General features: G+C 44.4%; 2 protein-coding genes and 1 pseudogene across 2 annotated transcripts; 1 reads left to right on the top strand and 2 right to left on the bottom strand.

Moving 5' to 3' along the window:
- Window positions 1–5923: 5923 nt before the first annotated feature.
- On the bottom strand, window positions 5924–7485 carry LOC136545399 (cytochrome P450 76M5-like). The gene is given in 2 exon segments (XM_066537418.1): window positions 5924–6144; window positions 6147–7485. Coding segments are annotated over 2 exon segments (1293 nt in total). The 5' UTR covers window positions 7252–7485; the 3' UTR covers window positions 5924–5956.
- Window positions 7486–9563: 2078 nt separating this feature from the next.
- LOC136543478 (cytochrome P450 76M5-like) lies at window positions 9564–11091 on the bottom strand (annotated as a pseudogene).
- Window positions 11092–24350: 13259 nt separating this feature from the next.
- LOC136543477 (polyadenylate-binding protein 8-like) lies at window positions 24351–24605 on the top strand. The gene has a single exon (XM_066535914.1). The coding sequence runs from the start codon at window positions 24351–24353 to the stop codon at window positions 24603–24605; it is 255 nt and encodes an 84-aa protein (XP_066392011.1).
- The last annotated feature ends 754 nt before the right edge of the window (window positions 24606–25359 follow it).

Raw genomic sequence — 25359 nt, 5'->3', positions numbered from 1 at the left:
ATCTAGGCAGTTTGCTGTTGAACATGATGAACTAGAACAAGCAGAGAGTGGGAGATAGGGTAGAGGTGCTGGTGTTGAACCTGAGCCTACGGATGAAGTCGCGGTTGAGCTGGCCATCGCTGGTTCATTGATGGAGGCAGCACACGGGCAGCGATGGGTGGAGTAGAGGTTGCACGGACGTCGATGCAGTGCAGACGGATGGCGTAGCAGTGACGACGGCGAAGTCAGCGGAGCTTCCCGTCGCTGGCTGCGCGCCCTCTTAGATCGGTCTAGGGTTTGTCGGTGGGGTTTGCGGCTCACGGCGAACCTCGTACTTTGAGCCGCCGGCCCCCACCTCTTTATATAGCGTAGTGCGACGGGGGCCCACCAACCATGTAGGGTTGGACGCCCCCGATCAGGGCGCGTGACCAAGGCCCAATAGGCCATTGGGCTTATTGGTTGGGAGATCAATCTAACATTCTCCCCCTTGATCTCACTATTACTTTTATCTTTAAACTTTAAACTTCAATCCTTTTATCCTTACTCATTTCTTCACAGATGATGCATAGAGCATGTCTCATCGTCACGGTCAATCGCCGATAGATTTAACAGCTACAATGCATGTCTCTGATCTGAAATAGTTACTTTAACTTTTGGGCCCTTTATAGTCCAGGAATCACAGGCTTTCCCTTAAACCCATGCCGGCTACATGTTCTTTGAACACGTTGGGTGGTAAGCCTTTTGTAAGCGGATCCGTGAGCATCTTTTCGGTACTTATATGCTCAAGACTTATCATTTGATCCCGGACTTTATCCTTCACAACATAATACTTTATGTCAATGTGTTTGGCAGCACCACTTGACCTATTGTTGTGAGCATACTGTACTACTGGATTATTATCGCAGTATAACTTCAGTGGTTTATTGATGTCGTCAACCACCTTCAAACCGGGTATGAACTTCTTTAGCCAGTTCATCTGCCCCGTTGCCTCATAACATGCTACAAACTCGGCATACATTGTGGACGATGTAGTGACGGTTTGCTTTGAGCTTTTCCATGAAATAGCTCCCCCTGCGAGAGTAAACATATATCCAGACATGGATTTTCTATTATCTCCCGTATAATCAGAATCTGAATATCCCACTATATGGAGTGAATCAGATCTTCTATAGGTCATCATGAGGCCTTTCGTTCCTTGCAAATAACGCAAGACTTTCTTTACCAATTTCCAGTGTTCTATTCCAGGATTGCTCTGAAATCTACCAAGTAACCCGGTAACAAATGCCAAGTCAGGGCGCGTATACACTTGAGCATATTGCAAGCTTCCGACAGCTGAAGCATATGGAACCACTTTCATTTGATCGATCTCATATTGGTTCCTAGGGCATTGAAAATCCCCATATCTGTCGCCCTTGACTATAGGAGCAGGTGAGGGACTATATTTGTGCATACTAAATTTCTTTAAGACTTTTTCTATGTATGCCTTTTGTGACAGTCCTAATACCCCTTTACTTCTATCTCGGTGAATCTCGATCCCTAGAACGAACGAAGCTTCACCAAGATCTTTCATATCAAACTTTGAGGACAAAAACTTCTTTGTTTCCAGTAGTAGACTGACATCACTACTAGCAAGTAAGATATCATCCACATACAGGACAAGGAAGATAAACTTCCCATTCTTAAACTTTGCATAGACACAATTGTCCTCAACATTATCTTTAAACCCAAAATTCTTTATTGTCTGATCAAACTTCAAGTACCACTGTCTTGAAGCTTGTTTTAATCCATAAATGGATTTCTTTAGGCGGCATCCCAAACGCTCTTTTCCTTCCATGACAAAACCTTTCGGTTGTGCCATGTAAACATTTTCCTCTAAGTCTCCGTTGAGAAATGCCGTCTTTACATCCATCTGATGTAATTCCAAATCGTAATGTGCCACTAATGTCATTATGATTCTGAAGGAATCCTTACATGAGACTGAAGAAAATGTCTCATTGTAATCAATCCCTTCTCTTTGTGTAAAGCCTTTTGCTACAAGTCGGGCTTTATATCTCTCTATATTCCCTTGAGAGTCAAGTTTTATTTTGTAGACCCATTTACAGCCTACTGTTTTGGCTCCTTTAGGAATTATCTCCAAATCCTAAACTTTATTTGCATTCATTGATCTCATTTCATCTTCTATGGCCTCAAGCCACTTTGATGAATGATCACTTTTCATGGCTTCTTCAAATGAGGTGGGATCATCCTCCATTTGAAATTCTTCAGTGTTGTACACTTCATAATCAGCAGGAATAGCTGATTTTCTAACTCTTTGAGACCTTCTAGGGGCCTTCTCATTTGGCACATTTTCTATTTGAGGCTGTTGTTGCTCCCCCTCATGTGTGGCAATAGGTTCTATAGGATCCTGAGGCACAGGTTCCTCATCATCATTTATTGTTGCCACAGGCGGGATAACAACAGGTGCTGGCACCACAGTGTCTTGTACTGTTGGTGCAGCAACAGCAGGTAGTGAGAAAAATGGCTCATGAATTATTGGAGTGGGTGCATACACCCGCTTCTCTTCGAGGTCAATTTTTTGAGCTACCATGCTCCCCCTAATCATTTCATCCTCTAGGAAGACAGCGTGTCTCGTTTCCACAAACTTTGTATGTCTGTTAGGACAGTAGAAACAAAAACCTTTTGACTTTTCTGGGTAGCCAATGAAATGGCAACTCACTGTTTTAGGATCTAGCTTCCCAATGTTTGGGTTAAAAACTTTAGCCTCAGCAGGGCTCCCCCACACACGCAAGTGGTTAAGTGAGGGTATTCTTCCTGTCCACAACTCATACGGTATTTTGGGCACCGACTTACTTGGTACTCTATTGAAAATATGAATGGCGGTTTTTAACGCCTCCATCCACAGACTCATGGGTAAAGTGGAGTAATTTATCATACTACGCACTATATCCATCAGGGTACGGTTATGCCTTTCAGCTACTCCATTCTGCTGAGGTTCGCCCGGTGTTGAATACTGGGCGACTATACCATTCTCCTGTAAGAACCTTGCAAAAGGTCTAGGAACTTGTCCATATAGGGTATGCCGACCGTAGTACTCTCCCCCACGGTCAGACCTAACTATCTTAATCTTTAAATCATGCTGATTTTCAACTTCTGCTTTAAATATTTTGAATTTATCCAACGCTTCTGTTCTTTCTTTAATTGGATAAATGTAGCCAAACCGAGAGTAATCGTCTGTGAATGTTATGAATAAATCATAACCATCCACACTTTTCACAGGAAAAGGACCACATATGTCTGTGTGAATAATCTGTAGAATTCCTGCGCTTCGTTTGACATCTTTCTTAATTTTCTTTACATACTTTCCTTTTATGCAATCTCTACATTGTTCTAAATCTAAGAGCTCTAATGGAGGAAGAATATTATTCTTAACTAGTCTTTCTATTCTCCCCCTCGAAATATGGCCTAAACGACAGTGCCATAATTTCGACAACGCATCGTGAGCTCTCTTTCGTTTTCTGTTTCCATTGTTCGATGAGGATACATTTTCATTCACATCACATACGGAATTCACATTTTCACGAAGTGATAACAAATAAAGCTCGTCTTGTCGGAAGGCAAGACCAACACATTTATTATTAAACAATATCTGACATTTGTCATTTCCAAAATGGCAATCATAACCATCATGGTCCAACTTTGATACACTAATCAAGTTTCTTTGCAAAGAAGGTACATAAATAACATCTCTAAGAAAAAGTATGAAGCCATCTGTAAGCTCTAGAGGAAGATCTCCAACGGCCTCAACATCTGCTTGTACTCCATTTGCGACTTTAATGAAACTTTCGCTTCTTTGCAAAGTTCTCATCGAACGGAATCCCTGTAATGAATTAGCAACATGAATAGTTGCACCTGAATCAATCCACCAAGTAGATTTTGAAAACTTTACATACAAGGATTCATTTACGAACATAATAATGTTCTCACTTTTATTCTTCATTATCATCTTTAGGAAATTGGGACAATTCTTCTTATAATGTCCCGTCTTTCTACAATGGAGACATTGGTCTTTTTCCACTGGGAACTGCTTGTTCTGAGACTGTTGCATGGGACCCTTTCCAGATGACTTGGAGGAAGAGCTGCTATTATAGTTCTTTTTCTTATCTTTTAGGTAGTTGACAGTACCACCTTGTGAAACTTTTATTCTTTCCTCCTCCTGCACACACATGGCTATGAGCTTTTCTAAATCCCATTTTTCAGGCTGCATGTTGTAATTAACAACAAAGGTGTCAAATTCTTTGGGCAAAGAAGCAAAAATCAAATGAATAAGAAACTCATCCTTGAGTGCCAAATTCATTGGTTTGAGCTTAGATGCCAGATTGCTCATTCTCAATATGTGCTCTCTAATGCCACTGCCGGCACCAGAGTACCTTTCTATAACCAGCTGCTTGATCAGCTGGGTTGCATATGTCTTTGAAGAGCCAGTGAACTGACTCTTTATTCTATCTAGGTACTCTGTGACCGTGTCACAGTCTGGAATTGAGCCCACAATAGCAGGCTCAATCGTGTTCTTTATCACTGCCAAACACTTCTTGTTGGCAGTGACCCATTTCCTATGCTCAAGGTTATAGGACATCTTTACAGGAGCAAAATTCCGCTCTCTGTTCTACCATGTAGCATCAGTCTCATCTGTCTCCCTCACCGGTGCCACAGGTTCTCTGGGGCACGGTGTGGTGACAACCCAGTCCACCTCAGCGAGGATAAAAGCCAGGTCTATCTTTTTCTTCCACTCAATATAGTTATCACCTTTTAGAGTGGGGATCTCTTTGATACAACTCATCAAGTTGTATCCTCCTGAAAACACAATTCAAATAGTGTGAGAACAGAAAAAAAAACAACAATAATTGCATGCCTTAGTTTAACGTTGGTCAAAATTAAAATATACAATTATTTTATACATTAAATCTACATCACCGTTGGGCAGAAATAGAAATAATGCATAATCATTAAAATTATAATATTGCTATTAACAACGTTGGTCAGAAAATAACAATATCATAATCAACTCAAAACATATCCATTTTCAAAATTAAATTCTCCCGTTGGTTCGAATTTAATAATGAAAATTACATCTTTAAATACGCAGCGGAAACATTAACATTCAATAATCATTTTCCTATTTTTCCAGAAGCAACTTTACTATTTACTGAACAAAAATTATCGTTGGATAAATTTTGTACAGAAAATTATCACAAAAATTCAATTCAAATTGATCAAATTGTTTTCTGGAAAATAAGAAAATAAAAAACTGTGACTTTACTATTTATTTGGCCATTTCGGCCTGGCCAGCACACGCGCGGCCCAGCAGCGCGCAGCCACAGCGCGGCCCACGGCCTGCTCGGCGGCACGCGCGCGCTCTCTCTCCGCGCCCAGGCCGCGAAACCGTTCGCCCGCCTGGGCCTAAAGCCGGTCCGGCGAACCCTGATCGCTAGATCGGATCGGACGGCTGTCCGGCCGTTTCGCCCGAACAAAACCCCCCGCCGGCCGCCTCTCCCTGAACCCTAGCTCCATTTCCTCTTTCTCCTCTCCTCTCCCACGGCGACGCTAGTGAATACGAAGGGAGCACGCGGCCACCTCGTCACCGGAGAAGAAGAGAGGACGACACCGGTGCCAAGCCCCTCGCCGGTGCGCGCGCTCGCCCATGGCAGAGCGCGCCGCCGTCGAGCGGCTTTGGACCGCTGTCCTGAGCCACGGCCGAGCCGGGCCTCTGTCCGCGCGCCAACCATGGCGGCGGTGATCACCACCCGCACGGTGGTAGCTTTCCGCGCGACGGCGGTGTCGGGAGGACCGGGTAGGTTCCCCTCTTCATCCTTTTCTTTCCCCTTTCGGTTTCTTTGATTCGGATTTTGCACGATTTTCCGATTAGGGTTAGGGTTAGGGTTGGGGAGATCAATCTAACATCATATACATATATAGTTAGCTAGGTAATGATCACAGGCGCGGCTTTAAGTGGGAAGGCCAAAACATTGGCGGTGGTGAACTTCTCGCTCACGTCCACCTGCTCCGCCGACATGCCGTCCGGCAGCTGCCACTCGAACGCGTGCACCAGCGACGCCAGGATCAGCGGCACGACCCGCTCCGCCATGGGTATGCCCGGGCACAACCGCGGCCGGACCCGAACGGGATGAACTCGAACTGTTTCCCTCGGAAGTCAAACTCCCTGTCCAGGAACCGCTCCGGCACGAACTCGTCGGGCCGCTCCCACGCCGCCGGGTCGCGCATGATCGCCCACGTGTTGAAGATGACCGTACATCCCCTGGGCACCGCGTAGCCGCGGATCTCGACTCCGTCCTCCACGGCCTTGAGCGGCAGCATCACGGGCGCCACCGGGTGGAGCCGCATGGCCTCCTTCACGACGGCCTGGAGGTACGGCAGGCCCGCCACGTCGTCCTCGTCGACGGATTCCTTCTTGCCGCCGACGGCGGCCTTGATCTCGGCGCGTAGTTTGGCCATGATGCCCGGGTTGCGGAGTAGCTCGGCCATCGCCCACTCCACGGTGAGCGCCATGGTGTTGCTCCCAGCGGCGAAGACGTCGAACAGGATGAACGTTAGGTTCTCTCGAGCGATCTTGCCCGTGGACATGAGCTCGAGGAGCACGTCGAGGAAGTCCCCATGAACGTAGCCATTATTGGAGCTGGACAGGGCCAATCGACGATCGATGATGCCATCCAGGATCCGGAAGATTTTGCCCAGGTGGCCGGTGACCCAGCGACGCCATCCTTGGACGTCGAGCGCCCTGAGGAAGGGGAACAGATCAGACACGTTCGGCTTGGTGATGGACTCGACGAGGTCCTCCACGAGCTGCTGGAACCCCTGTGCCGACTCGCCGCCGACGTCGACGACGTCGACGGAGAACAGCGCGCTGGAGACGAGGTTAACCACGCCGCCATACACGGCCTCCTTGACGTCCACCTCCCGCCCAGCGCGTCCGCGGAGGAACGCCACCAGGTCCCGCACCTTGCGCTTCCGGACGGCTCGCGTCGCCGCGAGGCTGCGCGGCGAGAAGACGTGCGAGGCCACGATTCCGCGCAGGGTCTTCCAGAGCGGGTCCGAGCAGGGCAGCCAGATAACGGACCGGTCGCAGAAGCCGAGCGCTTGCTTGCTGTCCGGGACGGCGCGCGCCGCGAGGCGCCGGTCGTGCGACGTGAACGCCTCCCGGGCGGCGTCGCGGGAGGAGATGACAACGGCCGGGACGAGGCCCAGGTCCAGGCGCATGACGGGGGCGCCGCCGTGCGCGCGGGCCAGGCGCGCTAGCGTGTGGTGGAGGTTGCCTCCGCGCAGGTCCAGGAGGTTGCCGATGAGTGGCAGAGGCCTCGGGCCTGGCGGCCGCCGTCCGGAGCCCGAGCCCCAGCGTCGGCGTTGGCTGGTCAGCAGGTAGTAGAGGATCGAGACGGCGAGCGTCACCCATAGGCCATAGCCAACCAGAGCTCAGGCGCCATCGATCTCCAATTCCATGGTGTTGTACCCGTGCGCGCGTGGCAGCTTGTTCGGTTTCAGTGTGTACTACTCATATAGCGCTTGCGTATCAGTATCAATCACATTTGATGGACCAAAGTCGTAGACGATGTTGTAGCAGCCCCCCACTTGATCAAGGCCGCGTTTAGTTCCGGCCGGATTCGGCGCCGTCTGAATTCGGTAGCACTGTAGCGCATTGTAGCGTTTTGTTTTTATTTGATAATAATTATTCAATTGTTGACTAATTAGGCTCAAAACGTTCGTCTCGCAAAGTACAACCAAACTGTGCAATTAGTTTTTAATTTCATCAATATTTAGTACTACATGCATGTACCGCAAGTTTGATGTGACGGAGAATCCTCTTTTTACATAGTGGCAAAGTTTGAATTTTGGATGAACTAAACATGGCCAAGCCAAGCTATGTGGGACAAGGCGTGCTAGCAGCCAGTGAGACGTTTGCAATAAATGACCTTGTTTGGCAAGTCCACCGACACCGTGCTCGTGGATGACCTTGGTGCTATCTCGAATTATTTTTTATTTTTAAATCAAATAAAAAAAATCATAAAAGTTCGTGATGAATTATTTTTTTCGAACATATCCATTTTCCATATCACCCAGAAACATGGTGTAACGAATGAATACGGTGGTTATTGTCCCTTTTTTCTTCTTAATAAAAAAATATACAACTCTCCTACGTGTTTGAGAAAAAAAAAATCGTGGACGTTATATCATCGTATATACCAAAGTTGTAGTTTTTAATATAATAACTTTGTAGTTGATTTTTTTTAATTAAAGTTATTCGGAGTTCCAAATATGTGTTTTAAGTTCTTTGATTTTAAGATTCAAAATTTAGAATATCTAAACTACCTTGAATGTTTACATGGTTAATACTAAGTTGTAGTAGTCGGCCGAATCTACAAGTTTATTGTTGATAAGTTTTTTGTTTCAAGTTATTTAAGGTCTCAAATATTTATTTTAAATTCATATATTTTAAGATTCAAAATTTTGAAATTTGAAAATCATCTCGAATGAAGACACATCCTATATTGAAGTTGTAATGCTTAATAAGATTTAAAACCTTTTAGTTGAAACTTTTTTATTTGAAACCATTTAGGGGTTGACTATTCATACAAGATTACGAAATGTTTGATATAAAAAAGATAGTTGTCTATATACAATCACAAATGAGAGTATACTCAAGCGCTATATGTGTTGAATGTCATGAATTCGAGCCCCCAAAGACACTAATTATTTTCCTCTATTAATCGATTTACAGAGACAAACATGTGATCACCTCTAGAAATGGCCGATTAGCTTTGCCCATTTGCCAAAGGCGTCCGCGTTGCTCGCCTAACCAACGTATGGAGTATGATTCTAAGATGTGTTAGAACATATGACACGATCGTTGTATTATAAAACGTATTAGAACATATGACATGGACACGATCGTTGTATTATAAAACGTATTAGAACATATGACATGATCATTGAATAAATCTCGATATACTATTTTTTCTCCGTTAATCGATCTACAAAGACAGAGATATGGTTGCCTCTAGAAATGGCTGATTAGTTTTGATCATTTGCAAGAGGCGGCCGCGCTACCTGGCTGTTTAACCAATCAGCCTATTCGTTTGTTGATTTCAGCCAGGGCTTATCAGCCAGTCAACAGTGTTTTTCTCTCACAACAAACCAGCACCAATCGGGCTTATCAGTCCAGAAACCAACCAGCGAACAGGCCGAATGTATGAAGTCTGATTTAAGATATATTATAACATATGATGCAATGGTGGACATATGATGTGATTGTTGTATAAATCTTGGAGCTGCAAGTTGTACAGGTGACTTGGAAACAAGTTCCGTTTGGACATATTTACTACTAAATCCGTTCCAAATTATGGTTCACTTGACTTTTTTAACCCAAGTTTGACCACTCGTTTTATTAAAAAATTTATGCTAAATATCACTTTTTTGTTGTGGCTTGCTTTATTAACAAAAGTTGTTCAAGAATGACTTAAATTTGATTATGTTTACACAAAATTTTTAAATAAGACAAGTGGTTAAACTTGGAGTCAAAAAGTCAAACAAATTATTAGGTGATGATCCCCAGGCACGACTTTAAGAGGGCATGCCAAAACATTGGCAGTTGTGAACTTCTCGCTCACGTCCACCTGCTCCGCCGACATGCCGTCTGGCAGCTGCCACTCGAACGCGTGCACCAGCGACGCTAGGATAAGTGGCACGACCCGCTCCGCCATGGGTATGCCGGGGCAGAGCCTGCGGCCGGACCCGAACGGTATGAACTCGAACTGTTTCCCTCGGAAGTCAAACTCCCTGTCCAGGAACCGCTCCGGCACGAACTCGTCGGGCCGCTCCCACGCCGCCGAGTCGCGCATGATCGCCCACGTGTTGAAGATGACCGTACATCCCCTGGGCACCGCGTAGCCGCCGATCTCGATTCCGTCCTCCACGGCCTTGTGCGGCAGCATCACGGGCGCCACCGGGTGGAGCCGCATGGCCTCCTTCACGATGGCCTGGAGGTACGGCAGGCCCGCCACGTCGTCCTCGTCGACGGCTTCCTTCTTGCCGCCGACGGCGCCCTTGATCTCGGCGCGTAGTTTGGCCATGACGCCCGGGTTGCGGAGTAGCTCGGCCATCGCCTAATCCACGGTGAGCGCCATGGTGTCGCTCCCGGCGGTGAACACGTCGAACAGGACCAAAGTTAGGTTATCGCGAGTGATCTTGCCCGTGGACTTGAGCTCCACCAGGACATCGAGGAAGTCGCCGTGCCGGTCGTCGTCGCCGTTGGACGTGGAGGAAGCCTCGGCCAACCGGCGATCAATGATGTCGTCCAAGACCCGGAAAATCTTACTGAGGTGCCCGACCACCCAACGCAGCCATCCCTGGAGGTCGAGCGGCCTGAGGAAGGGGAAGAAGTCGGACACGTTAGGCTTGGCGATGCACTCGATGAGCTCCTCCACGAGCTCCTGCAACCCATGGGCCGACTCAGCGCCCACGTCGACGACGTCGACAAAGAACAGCGAGCTCGACACGAGGTTGATGACGCCGCCGTACACGGCCTCCTTGACGTCCACCTCCCGCCCGGCGCGTCCGCGGAGGTACGCCACCAGGTCCCGCACCTTGCGCTCCCGGACGGCGCGCGTCGCCGCGAGGCTGCGCGGCGAGAACACGTGCGAGGCCACGATGCCGCGCAGGGTCCGCCAGAGAGGGTCGGAGCTCGGGAGCCAGATCATGGACCGGTTGCAGAAGTTGAGGGCGCGCTTGCCGTCCGGGACGGTGCGCCCCGCGAGGCAAGGCCTCCCTGGCGGCGTCGCGGGAGGAGATGACCACGGCCGGGACGAGGCCCAGGTCGAGGCGCATGACGGGGGTGCCGTGCGCGCGGGCTAGGCGCGCTAGCGTGTGGTGGAGGTTGCCCTCCCGCAGGTCCAGGAGGTTGCCGATGAGCGGGAGAGGGCTGGGGCCCGGCCGGCGCCGCTGTCCGGAGCGCGAGCCCCAGCGGCGGCGTTGGTTGGTCATCAGGAAGTAGAGGAGGAGCGAGACGGCGGCGAGCGTCGCCCATAGCCACTCGCGCGCCGCCATCGCTCTGTCCACTCGGGCTAGCTGTGTGTGTGCGCATGTGCATCTGCTATCTGACTACTCTATATATGGCCTACGTACGTGCGTACCCATCGTCACTGTATCTCTAGATGGACCAAAGTTGCAGAAGATGCCGTAGCAATAGCATTTTCCTCCACTTGAAGTTCTGTTGTCATTGCGATTGACAACTGACGAGCTTGTTTCCAAACTCCGCCACCACCAGCTTGTTCGTGACTCAATAGCAGATCAAGTAGCCCAAATCCTCCTAGTCCCAGGTCATGGCCACTAACTATCCTGCTGCAATAATGCTAGCTAAGAAGAATCCCAATATTGTGGCTGATTCCACCCAGTAATGGCCATTGCATCCAAAAAGCCAGAAGAAATATCTGCTAACGAACAAGGAAGCAGAAGCAAAACATCGTGGCATCGTTTGGTAAAGCTCCAGCTCTGCCTCCTTCGAATAGCTATCTTTCTCTCTTCTCTTAGAAACAGTAAAGCTATTATTTTTGGCTTATTGCTGAGGACCAGCTGTCGCAGAACCGACCAATTTATAAGAATACAAGTACAATAGCAATCCGCAAGCGGTCGCACTGTTATACTTGAATCCTTATAAACCCGGTAGTCCGTCGAGTACCACGACGGGTCTCGATAAACGATTTACAACAACCAAGATCGTACAGGATTCAACATACATGCCACATATTACATAAAGTTCACAGATACTTTTCATCATCAGAGTACGAATAAAAGTTATTACAAACCGAGTTTGATAAATAAAGCGGAAGCAATTAAGTTCGAAGATAAAGTTTTCAGCATAGTTTGATACAGTGCCAAGCCAGATCACGGTCCACAAAAGCAAAGATAGGAGTTACTAAAGAAGCCTGCCCAAGGCTTACTCCTCATCCACGGCGGGATAGAAGCAACTCTTGCAATATCCATGATACACAGTGCCATCTGCAACAATGGGAAAATAAACCCTGAGTACGAGAAGGTATTCAGCTAGACTTACCCGTCATGAACCAGAAATAAAATGACTCCAAGGATTATGCAAGGCTGTATAAGTGGACGTAACTTGACAACATTTTGCGTAAAAGGCAATTGATCCGTTGTACAATTATGATTTCTTTATCAAGTTAATTATAACTATCCATTTCTAAATTAGCAACTATCCTGTGCCAAACATGTGGTATATCATTTAGAAGCATACAATAGTAACCATAGCAGGTGTTGTAATTCCATATTCATCCGAACCATCATGTTCCATAACACAGTTACTACGATGTTGGAGCTAGTCAAGTTTCTCACTAACCGGGAGAGACGGCGATTCAAATCGATTTCAACCAGCTGGGAATTTATTCCTAACACAAACCCAGGTCTACCAGCCACGATAGCCTTAGGTCACCTTTGGTACAACTCCGGTACACATTTCGTGGGTCCGTACTGCGCCGCACAATCTGGAACACCAGATGCCAGGATGCTCAGGCCAAGCTTGCCCTTGGGCTCAGTCTGATCGTTCCCCGGAAGGAGCGCACAACAGAACGATTCCCGGCCTGAGTTGAATTACTCGGCTTCGCGGTCGGAACGAGTTATTCGGCCAGCTAAGTGAGAGGCATGCGTTTAATCTTGTCAGAAGTTCCAACAACGGTACGGTCCTGGATCGACACAGACGGGGATAGATCCACACCCAAGACCTCCATGTCTTGTTGCTTCTCTATCGACCTCCTGTTCGGTCTTGATTTACTTTTACCTCATGGTTCTGTTCCACGATGGCAGATATAGCCAACCGTGCTCCGGTATCCACCTATATCTCGCAGGTGACAGGATATCACCTGACTTCTACCGGTCTAAGCATGGCTAAGCATTTATTCGATCCTGAACCTATACCGGTTAAAGGTGTAATATCTGGACAAGGAATGTACATGCATCAAGTGGTTTCATTCAATTCTTATAACCTAATGCATCAACCATAAATACGTAAGTAAACATTTGTAAATTACTGGGAGACTTATAATGCTCCGGGGCTTGCCTCGCAGAAAGGAAGTAGGGCGGTGGTCAGGGCACTCCGGAAGCTCTTCAGGGTTCTGCTCCACGGCTTCGGGAGCTGCGGCTTGCGGATCCTCCTGCTGGTTCCCTTCCTCTGCTTCTTCGAATTCCAGCAACGTGATCTCTTCCTTCGATCCTAGATGCATGAATATGGCATAAGTATTACGAATGCATATATGTTAACAAGTGCATCATGTTTATTGAGTAGGTGCATATCTCTTCTCGGTTATTTAATTATCTACTTCCATAATGCATCGATTATACCATAAAATAGCAGCTACTTGTTTCACTCATAACTGGAGTTCTACAAATCCAAATCCAGTGATCCTAGACTTTTTGGAAAGCTTATCAAATTCTCTACAACTTTGTTATTAACCATTTTTACAGTACACATCAGTTTCAACATGCAACTCATCAAACTCTAGAATCAGTCCAGAAACTATTTAATATGCAATATAAAGTAATAATACTTCTACTTCATGTAATCATTCAAAATTTGACAACATAGAATCTACCAACAGTTTAAGCATACCAAATACATTTAAGATAATATAATGGTGAAGCCCAAACTATTTATTTAATTGCCTTTATTATTTTATTTAGATATCTAGGTTAAATAATAAACATATATCAGATACAATTCATAAATTCTCAACAATTTACAGTACCTTACTAATGCTATCAAAGGACTACTATAAAAATTTCATGTCATTTTACTAAGTAGAACATTCTATACAAAAATGACAAGGAAGCAAGGCTTGAAATAGCATAAATGGAAAATCCTATTGAAAAGTGTCAACCAATAGATTTCCTATTTTTCTTAGCATCCATATACTACTAGGATAACCTCCAACAAATTTCATGAATATTGGATGCATAAATAATTTATAAAAATTCATGCAAGGATTACCTATATATAAAAAAAATCTATAACTACAAATCTATGCATGCACTGATCCTCAACTTTTTATCAGAGCTCATACATGTCAAGAATAGCTTACCACAAAAATTTCATAATTTTTGGAGCACATGAACTCTAGATATAAAATAAACAAATTTGCATGCATTCAAAAACACATTTCAAACTTCCATTTAAATCTTCCAAAAATTCTACTACAAATGCTAGTATCATATTTTTTATAAATACTACACTCCCTATGGAACACTACCAAATTTATTTCACCATTTTTGAAGCTACCAAACTGGAGATCTAAAATTTACAAAACACACTCAATTCTAGAATGTTTGAACTATCTTTATAACCTAGAGTCGCTGACAGCAGGGACCCATTGGTCAGCAGGGCCCACCTGTCAGTGAAACCAAAACAGAGGACGGCGCTTGCGACGGCGCGGGAGCGGCGCTAGCTCACCGGCGACCCCTTCCCGGCGAAACCGAGGACACCATCGTGCGCCTCACGACGAGCCGCACCTAATGAACTACCTAGCTCGGCCTATTGCTGGCTCTAAACACGGTGGCAGCGTGCATGGCGGATGGTGGAGGAAGTCCGACGACGCTCCAGTGAGGTCCGGCCATGTAGGGCACGGCTAAGCTCGGCAGAAGCTTCCAGTGCACATGGGGAAACTAGTGGATGGTACAATGGGGAGTGAGATGGCTTCGGTGGTGGTCGGCCACGATGAGCGCCAACTCCGACGAGGTCTGGACAGCGGCGGAAATAAAACACTGCCACTACCTTGGTTCGTCGGCTTAACGACGAGGTGGAAGAGCTAAAGGAGGCTACGGGGAAGCTCCTGGCTAAATGGAGGCGGTACTGACGCGGTGGCGAGCGAGCTGGGCGACGGCGAGGCGCTCAGCTACAATGGCGGAGAGCGGCGCTACGGGTGAGCGAGTGGGAGGTAGGAGAAGAAAACGGAAATGTGGCATAGGTGGGGCTCTTGGTCGCGTTCAGGGGCTTCAAATGCCGTGCTCCGGCCCGTTCTGGCCGCGTTGGGCAGGGCGTTGGCGACGCGCGGCCGTCGCAGCCACCACGCGGCGCGCAAGCTCTGTTTCGGTCGGCCACTGACGATGGCCGATTCAGTTGGTTCAGCGCTCGCGAAACCGACTGACGGCGCGATTTGGCGAGGCACAAACTTCTAATCCATGAAGAGTTAGCGTACAAGATCTAAAACAAAGTCATAGTCCTACATACCAGCTACCTTTCTTGTTCAAGGCTCTAGTCCTAATTCTCAATCAATATCGAGTAAAATCATCGCAAAACTGGCTGCATCAACACTGTCAGTTAAACTGACTTAGCGAAAATTGGTTAAGTGCTGAAAACAGTGAAATGTTGGATTTTGTGAGCTCAAAAAGACTAAGCTATGCACCTTATTAGTTCATGACACAAACATAAAAGTTGTTCCCCATATCAAATACTACAACTTTGCTTTAGTGATCACATACATGCATAGTCTCTAGCACCTAGTTCCAACTTGGTCAAACATGCTACATTCAATTGGTGACTTGAACAAGAACCATGACTTAGTGATCTATTTAGCCCTAGCCATGAATACCAAAGTTGTTCATAATGTTCTTCTAAACATGTTTAAGCTATTTGCAAGGTCACACCATGATTTCATGTATTAGTCACACATAGGGCTATCCAGGTCAACACATGTAACATTACTTAAGTGCTTGATCATGAAAGGTGACCTCCATGAACAAGGTTCCATTTGTTAACCTAAGTGTAGCTAAGGTGTTTTAGTGACTAACATTACCCACTTGCATTCATTTGCACATGATCATATGCATATGTTCCAAGAAACACGAGATAACAAGCAATGTTTCATATGTTTCGATCAAATGTTTCAATTGTAAATGATGATTTATGAATGCTTGATGCTCATGCTCATGTTATGCAAGTTAAGTTATGCAAGGCTAACATCCGAGGTGTTACAGGGCTTGGACTCGTAGCAAGAAACTAAAGCCATTTGAAGTCATGTCAAAAAGGGTCTAAAATATCATAAACGATACTCCTCGCTCCCCAAGCGAAGCAGACCGATTGCGGCACAGGCCACAGCTCATATCCCGACAGCCAAGCGAGGTGAGTACCTTGTCATGAAGCACCTGGGGTTCTCCAGCGAGATGCCACCTCCATCGACGTCGGCGATGACGTACGATGAGGTCTTCAATGGCGACCCAAATCATATGCAGGCGTTGTGTGAGTTGTTCCCTCCGGTTGGCGACATAGGCCCGCGTAAGCGGCGCCGCCGTCCGACAGCTAGGGCATAGGCCTCCTTGCTAGCGTCGCAAATTTGGGTCGATATCTGTTCAATATAGCAATCTAGTTTGCAGTACATTAGAGAGGGTGTGAGCTTCCTTGTAAATCCTTACTGACCCTTAGGGCACCTAGAGGCTTATTGTATTGAATTTTTTCTCTACCTTGATACAAAGATGTGTAAACCTTTTGCGTGATCGAGGAAAAAAACTCTGTGCGGCACCCACGGTTTACGATAACAACACTAATAACAAGGCACAACACAAGCTCATCCTCAAAGCTGGCCAACCAGCATGCACGGTTTGATTGCCACCACCCTCTGTCCGACCTGGGGCTCCTTCGTTGCATACCACAAGTCATCTGACGGTCAGAATATGTTATCTCTTGTGTGTTTATATGGATGGCCCCTAAGGTTATACTTTTGTTTGTTTCAAAATATAAGGAGTTTTGTGACTTTTAGGACAAATTATAAGAAGAGAAGGAAAAAAGTGGATGCCCCTGGAAAGGGCCCACCAAATGATTGGCTCAAATTCCGGAGTCCACCTGGGCTACCATGGGCCTTAAATTCACCTCCAGTCTTGTTAAAAGCTGTTATATTTTTGAGAAAAAAGATGTAAACGCTACAGGTTTGATGGATGAAGTAGAATCCGACTCAAAAACTACCTTAGTTCTAGTACAACTCAAGTCTAATTTTGTTAACTAAACTTTTTTTGAGACGATTTTGTTAACTAAACTTTGTACACATACATTGAACACTTAATTGTAGATAACTGTAGGTTTCCTACGAATGCTACTGATCCATTATTGGGCCTGGCAGGCCGAGGTAAGGGAAAGGGAGGAGATGTTTATGGGCTAATCTGGGCCAATGCTACGAGGGAGAAGAGGGCAGGAAATGGGCTGCCGGGGGTTCGGCCTGGAGGAAAAGAGAGACGAAACAAAGGGCCCTTGGGCAAGACTTAAGATAGGGTGGGATTTTGGCCCAATCATTAATTTGGATAGAATATTGTTAGAGGAAAAAAATTTTGGGGATTCGAGGAATTTTTCAAAGATACAAATTGATAGACTTGTAGTGTTTATAGAAAAAAAACAGTGACATCTACAACAATAAATTAATTTCATTAAATTATTTATTATCTTAATAGTACATTCATTGGAGCTTGTAAGTGTCAATAATTTTTTAAAGAAAATAATTTGACATAAGATAAAGCTAAAGTATCTTATAATAATATGGATATAGTCGGTATATAATTTGGTCACCCGTTCTAGCTACTCCATCTGTCCCTAAATATATGTGGTTTTTGCTTCCCGAGAAACAACTTTAACTAAATATATATTAAAAATATTAATATTTATAATGCATAATTAGTATTATTGGAAAGATCTTTGAATCTAGTTTTTTAATAAATTTATTTAGAAATACAAATATTGCACGTATTTTCTACCAATCGAGTTAAACTTGTGGCACATACATCAATGACGACAGTTATTTAGGGACAGAGGGAGTACACAGCGACAGACTAACAGTGCATTGCTTTAACCGCCAACCACACACTCCTATCGCCCACACCCTCCTCCCCTAGCTTCCTCGTGCAAGCATATCACCTACCAAAGATGCTTTGACGAATGATGACGCACATGTCAACATGAGCCAGCACACATGGTTCTTATCTTGTTATTATCCCTTGGAACACTACTACAGGATGACCTTGTTGTCCCGGGCGGTAACGACCTTTAGTCCCGGTTACCGCGCCGGGACAACGATCCCGGGACTAAAGGTGGAACCTTCAGTCCTGGGTCATCGAGCCGGGACTAAAGAGGGACCTTTAGTCCCGGTTGGTGTTACCAACCAGGACTAAAGGCCCTCCAGCCGAGCAAATGTGGCCGCACCCTTTAGTCCTGGTTGGTAACCCCAACCAGGACTAAACGTTCCTTTTCTTTTTCTTTTTTTTTGTTTAATTTGTTTTCAGTTCAGTTACACATATTTGTTTAATATATAATATGTTTTTATGTACGTATTCTACGCTGCTAATATAAATACACGCACGCATATAATTACATCTAATTCTCATCTCGAGCATTATTATATTCGAATAAAGTATGAAACTATATATATTATAGATATATATGTATATATACACAACACTTTCATAATCTTATTCTCGAAAATAATGATATCAATAAACATTTAATTTACATCATTTATTCCTTAGGATCAAAGTAGAACTCGCCGTTGGGATTTAGCGCTTTTTCTAGAAGAAATCCTGCTATTGACTCTTGAACTACTTTCAGATGGTCTTTTTGCATGACCCTTTGTTTCAACCATTCAGCCTTGCATTTGAAATAAAAAGAAAAGTATTAATACATATATATATATATATATATTCATTTAAAAATAAATAAAAAATTGATATATACGTACTCTGAGGACATCTTTAGGAGTTCTTCTTATGTGCGCAGTGATAAATTCACAAACATAGTATCCACACAAGTTATTACCTGGTTGCTGCCGCAAACACCACTGTACGAGAAGAAGATTATTCTCATCATCTCACACGTAAATTGAAGTACGATATAGTAATTAAACATGTGGGGAAGTATATATAGTACAACTTACTGGTATTTCAACTACATTAAGTGGTGCCTTGCAATCCTTGCGGTGTTGCCGAATAAACTCTTTCCAAACCCTGTGCGACCAATAATGTACGATCGTTAATAAATTATGGCAAAGTCTATTTAATAATAGTTGTGCGCGAGAGATCGAAATTACCCCTGGATAATGTCTATCATATCTTGGTATAGTGCCCGCTCTTTTCTCAACGAGTCCAAGATTACTAACCGACTTGAGTTTAACTCAATGACAATGAGTATCCAGTGAAACCTGCATTGGTTTATACACACACGTACATGCATATAAGTTGTATTGATATTACATAAAATGTGTAGACTACATTATTATTAACACTTACTCAAAGTTGTACGGGAAAAGTATTGTTGTCTTGTCGTGCTGCTTCACGAAGAACCTCATGATATTCTTCTATGCTTCAGATACTCACTGCTCCTTGGCAATAATATCGGTTTTAAATACGATATAAGGATCAATGAAGCCAACACTGGTGTCTTGTATTCTTTGGAGCTCTGACATCTGGAATCTGTATATAAATATAAGTTACATGTGAGGATAATTATATACACGTACGCATAGAAGTGAGTTTATTAAATAAAAGTAAGAATCACTTACAAACAAAAGCAGCTAATGATTGATTTGTCCAGAGCGTCCATGTGGTATAGTTGATGCAATTCTTCGAAACTAATATGTAAGATGTCATCGCCACGGAAGTAATGATGGTCTCTAAATCTGACAAAGATCCACTCCTCACCCCTGCCACACGCCTGCGTGTACCACTTGTTGAGCAAGTACATTTGCGTACCTAATTCATTCAGAGCCGCAGGGTTGTACAGACTTTTGCCAAATTTATAAGTCTTCTAGGTATCAACTTCTAGGTTCTGGAATGGAGCTTTGCCCATCAATTGATCCAAGGTTAAACCAGTTAGTTCAAAAAAAGCATTAAGGTCTTGAACCGACACTTCTCCAGAGTTGTCTGGTCGATAGACTTCTATGTTGGAACCATATTCATTAGCAACAACAAGATTTTGCATTGGTTGCTTCCGTTGTCCGAGCTGTGGGACATCCTTCCCTGATGCTCTTTTCCTTTTCTTATCTGCATCATGTGAGTTCACGAGGGAGCGGTCATAGTCTGATAGTGGCGGAGGCTTACGAAGTTTAAGCATCTTTTTCTTGTGAGCTTCGACCTTTTGCCTCAGCAGATCTCGTGGTATGTAAAAGTACGGCTTCTCATTAAGCTTCGCTTGTTTCTGCTTTTTGATATCTATAAAAAAATCTTTCACTTTTTTGTCTTCTTCAACTGCTATTTGCTCATCAGTCTTTTCAGGAAGTATTTCTTGAGAAATAACTCTTTTTTTGGGGTCTTCTTTGCCGCCGGGACCTTAGACGTCTCTGTAGTGCGTCGCTGTGGAGGGGGTGGGGGCGGTGTTGGAGACCGGCGTGGAGGCGATGAGGCCGGTATTGGAGACCGGTGCGGAGGCGTTGGAGATCGTTGTGGAGGCGGTGGGGCCAGTGTAGGAGTTGGAGATCGTTGTGGAGGCGATGGGGCCGGTGTAGGAGTTGGAGATCGCCGTAGAGATGAAGTCATCTCGCCCCCCGCGACGCTGTGATGAGATGGGGAATGAATGATTGGGCTAGGCTGGTGAGAGACAGCACATGAAACCATCCCGCTTATTTGCCTCGACCACACCTAAGAAATAGTGCACGCCCTCAATAAAGTCTTAGGAGTGGCGATCGGTATTGTACATCCAATGGCGTGACATAATCTGCATTACACGATAAATTATGAAAACCTTAAACATAATTAAGTATTTTATTACACAACATAGATGACACACACACGGTTGATTAATTAACTAAGCCTGGCTACAACGTAAGCAATCCCAACTATCACTAAACAAACTAAAACTACAATGCACTTCAGTAATATAATTATTTCGTGACCGTACGCAACTAAAATAGACAAATCATTCATCTATTGAATATCAATAAGCTTCTCCTGCTGGCTCACTACCTCATCATCAGCAGCCGCTACCTCAAGCGCACCTGAATTCTACACGTATGTAGCATAATCTTACTCCCAGTACCAACCATCGCATCCATTGCCCTCCCACTGAAATTAAAGCCAAAAAATATTTAGTTAAAAATATTCAAGAAAAGCAGGTCAATTAGCCATAATAATCAAATGCGTAAGAAACTCACATCGCAATCGCCGGGCACTTGTAGAAAACACGACCCTTGTTGGGTCCCTGTCTCTTGACTCGGTACTCCATCACAATCTTCTGCTTACACTTGCCGCAGATTATGAGAGGGAGTTCTGGCCTCAGTCGTTTCGCAACCGAACGAGAGGCCGAGGATCCGGTACCAGTTGTCATCTACTTTCTATATTTATTTTTGCAAACTAGTGTAAATTTCACATTTTCTAAAAATAATATATTTAAACAAAACTAAAATTATTTATTTATCTAACTAAACCATGAAATATGTACTATGTATAATAGTAAAATACCAAATTATCAAGTGATTTTACTATTGTAAATCATCATGTGATTTTGAGCTAAAAATGACATAGAAATCATAATCAAATCCACCATATAAAGTTACTTTCTATACTTATTTTTGCAAACTATTGTAAATTTCTCATTTCTAAAGTAATATATTAAAAAAATAAAAATATTTATTTATCTAACTAAACCATGAAATGTACTACATATACTAGCAATACTAAACTATCAAGTGATTTTGATGAACTAATTTAACTTTTGTTTATCCAAACATATATGCAAATCATCATGTGATTTTGAGCTAAAAATGACATAAAATCATAATAAAGTCCAACATATAAAGTTACACATGCATCTACATCGCAAAATAAGATAACCTACTGATAAAACATAAGAGGATTAAGTTTGTTACCTCCAAAATCGAAGAGCAACACCAATAGAGGGGGAGAGTGCAAGAACAACAGCAAGCTGAAGAACAGAGACAGTGAGTTTGAATGGAAGGGTTCAGGCTCGGAGAGAAAGAAATGAGCTGGTCTATAGGCCAGGATAATTAGTCCCGGTTATGGGGCCAAACCGGGACTAAAGATTAATCTTTATTCCCGGGGCATCACCCAAACCGGGACTAAAAGCTTTAGTTCCAGCTGGTATTACCAACCAGGACTAAAGGTTTGCCTTTAGTCCCGGTTGGTAATACCAGCTAGGACTAAAGATCCCTGCCCCGCAGACGACCGTTGGGCAGGAACCTTTAGTCCTGGGGGGTAAAAAATGCCGAGGCTAATGGCAAATTGGGACATCGTTCTAAAGTCTGTTCTCTGGTAGTGGAAAGGCAAGTGATAGTTAGGCTCAAGTGTACCAGTATGCATATGTCAGCTCAGAGGATATATACTACTCCTTCAATTTGAAATTATAATATATTTTGGCTTTTCTAGAGTCGTTATTTTTTTCTGTACACTTAGATATATGCTATGCCTAGATACATAATAAAATGAAAGTGTATCTATAGAAAAGCCAAAGCGTCTTATATTTTGAAATGGATGGAGTACTAGGAAGTACACATATAGTCATATACTAATAGCAGTCCAACTTATCTGCTAATTAACAAGGTTATTAGGTACATCACTACGGGATACAGTAGCTTTGCCGAGTGCCAGGGGCACTCGGCAAAGGACCAAAGACACTCGGCAAACGCTTTGCCGAGTGTAACACTCGGCATACAACACACGGCATTATTTTGTCGGCAAACAGTAGTTTGCCGAGTGTTTTTTATCGCGCACTCTGTCAATAAACACTCGGCAAAAAGAAACTCTCGGCACAAAAATGATAACGGGATGGCACGGTGACGACGATTTTGCCGAGTGCACGACGGAAAAACACTCGGTAAAGTTTCTCAAGTTTGCCGAGTGTCAAGCCCGAAACACTCGGCAAAGTTTGTAAACTTTGCCGAGTGTCATCTCCAAAACACTCGGTAAAGTGCTAAAGTTTGCCGAGTGCAAGACCAAAACACTCGGTAAAGGTTATAAATTTTGCCGAGTGTCAAGACCAAAGCACTCGGCAACGTTTACACACTTTGCCGAGTGTCACGCGCAATACACTCGGCAAACAAGCGTGCAACGGGCAGATTTTATGGTCACTTTGCCGAGTATCCATTTGAATACACTCGGCAAAGACAAAACACTCGGTAAAAAAGGTTCCCAGAATAACAGAAATTGGTTTCTTCGCCGAGTGTTTTGGCTCGGTAAAGCACCTCTTTGCCGAGTGTTACACTCGGCAAAGCATCTCTTTGCCGAGTGTTACACTCGGCAAAGCGACCAATCCCCCCCATTTTTTACTAATTTGTCCCGTATAATGGACCCCTCTCAATTCACAATAAACCATCACAATTCACAATAAAGGTAACAAGCATAATTATATGTCACAGACATAATTGTATTTCACAGGCATAATAAACCATCATCATAATTCACAGTAAACCATCATCACAAGTCACAACTAAGTCACAACTAAGTCACAATAAGCCACAAAGGCAAATGCAATCACTGCGGGGGCCTTTGGTACCACTGCGATAAATCCGAGTCTTGAGACTGATTATTTGACGCCGCCGATTGATTCTGCACAAAAGAGAAGAGATTGCATGTGTAAGCTGCAGATATAAAAAACTCACTGCAATCAGAAAGTATAAGTAGTGTCTTCAAAAAATACTTGCACGTAAGTATATATAGTACTAACTTGTATTTGTGCATGGGAAGCTAATAAGGAAGCTTCTAGTCTATTTGATTAAATTTTGGGAGAATTTATATTAAATTTTGTGTGCTGTGCTGCTGCCAGGAAATAACTATATATATTATTAAACTAATAAAGTGGGAGTACGTATAGAACTTAACAAACGCAAGAAAACACTTATATGTCCTGTTAAAATCTCTTGGGAGTATCACCCCATCGTCATTCGTTGAATTATGGCCTAAAATTTCTACATGTTGCGGATGTCCCCTACAGGTGGTCGTGGCTACTGCTATCCCACTGGACGCGGAATGCCTGATCCTGGCATGCATAGTTTTGGGGCTGTGATGCCATCTCCACATGAGATAGGAGTAGGGATGAAAACGGATCGGACACGGATGGATATCACCGATATTATATTTATTTTTATATTTCTGTCCGGATTCGGATTCGGATTTGAATACGGATAGTGTCAACTATGTCGGATAGGATACGATTGGATATCGACATCATAAATATGCGATTTGAGTATTCGGATACGGATACGGTATCGGATGTTGGATATCCGGACTCGGATACGGACAGATCTCAACCTCTCTAAACAGATTCGGTTTCGAATACGGTCGGAAAATATCCGTACCATTTTCATCCCTAGATAGGAGTGATGCCAATAAGAGATGATAGTGTCTCACAGCCTGTTCAAATTGGGGCACTAGCCACTGCACTTGCTAATGCCCCACCTGATCAGCTTATGGAGATGGACCAGACGGAGGTTCTCCACCTGCTAGAGTTCACAGATGCTCTCAAGGCAATGGTTGCTGAAACCATGGAGGTCCTACGTTCTAGCCAGCATCTCCAGCAAAGCAATGCCTCCCCCGAGCAGCAGCTGGTTAATCTGTCACTGAAGGGCTTGGGTTGAAAATTGGAAATTGCAAGTTTTGATTGCAATTTGAAGAGACATGTACTTATATAATTTGAAGAGGCATGTAGGTATATAATGTGTCAACTACAACAAGAAAGTCTAATGCACGCTCCTAATCTCTCTCTCTCTGAGGTCAGCACAGAGAAATTAGAGAGGGAGTTAGAGAGGGATAGAGAGAGAGAGAGAGTCAGAGAGAGGAAGCTGCGGCATCTCCTGCACACAAGCAAAGACTTGCTTTTGGCTGGCCGGCACCACATCCACCTACGCAGTGGTAGCTTCCTTGCTCAGCAGCCATGCATGCTTCTATCCTATCATGTGTGTATACAGGCACTTCTACCACTAGTACTATGCTTTTGCTGCCATGCACGCCACCTCCGTACCCTAGCTTATCTCGCTAATAAACCTCTATAAAACCTCCTGCCATCTATAGTTCTCACATCTAAAGTTCTCTAAGTCATTTTGAGCTAACATCTAAAGTTCTCTAAGTCAAAGTATTCAATCTGCAGTATAAGGTGTCAAGTGACTCACAGGAGTAGTTGTGGGTGGCTAAGGTGGAGGGAATAGCACCGGTGACGGTGGCAAAGCTTGACCCATACTCGATGCAAAATTCTGCATGTATTGGAACATTTGGTCCATCCTCAACCGATTTTCTTCCTCTATCCTCTACATCGTCCGCCGTTGTTCTTCCTCCATGTTCTGCCGCTCGGCCGCCATCTTCGCCTCCATCTCCGCCATCCTCGCCTCCATCTCC

Source organism: Miscanthus floridulus, chromosome 3, assembly GCF_019320115.1.
Source record: "Miscanthus floridulus cultivar M001 chromosome 3, ASM1932011v1, whole genome shotgun sequence".
Classification (NCBI taxonomy): Eukaryota; Viridiplantae; Streptophyta; class Magnoliopsida; order Poales; family Poaceae; genus Miscanthus; species Miscanthus floridulus.
This window is presented reverse-complemented; position numbering and strand designations above follow the sequence as displayed.

Coding starts and splice junctions, on each gene's coding strand:
- LOC136543477 (XM_066535914.1), top strand. CDS start 24,351: ATGCCAATAAGAGATGATAGTGTCTCACAGCCTGTTCAAATTGGGGCA.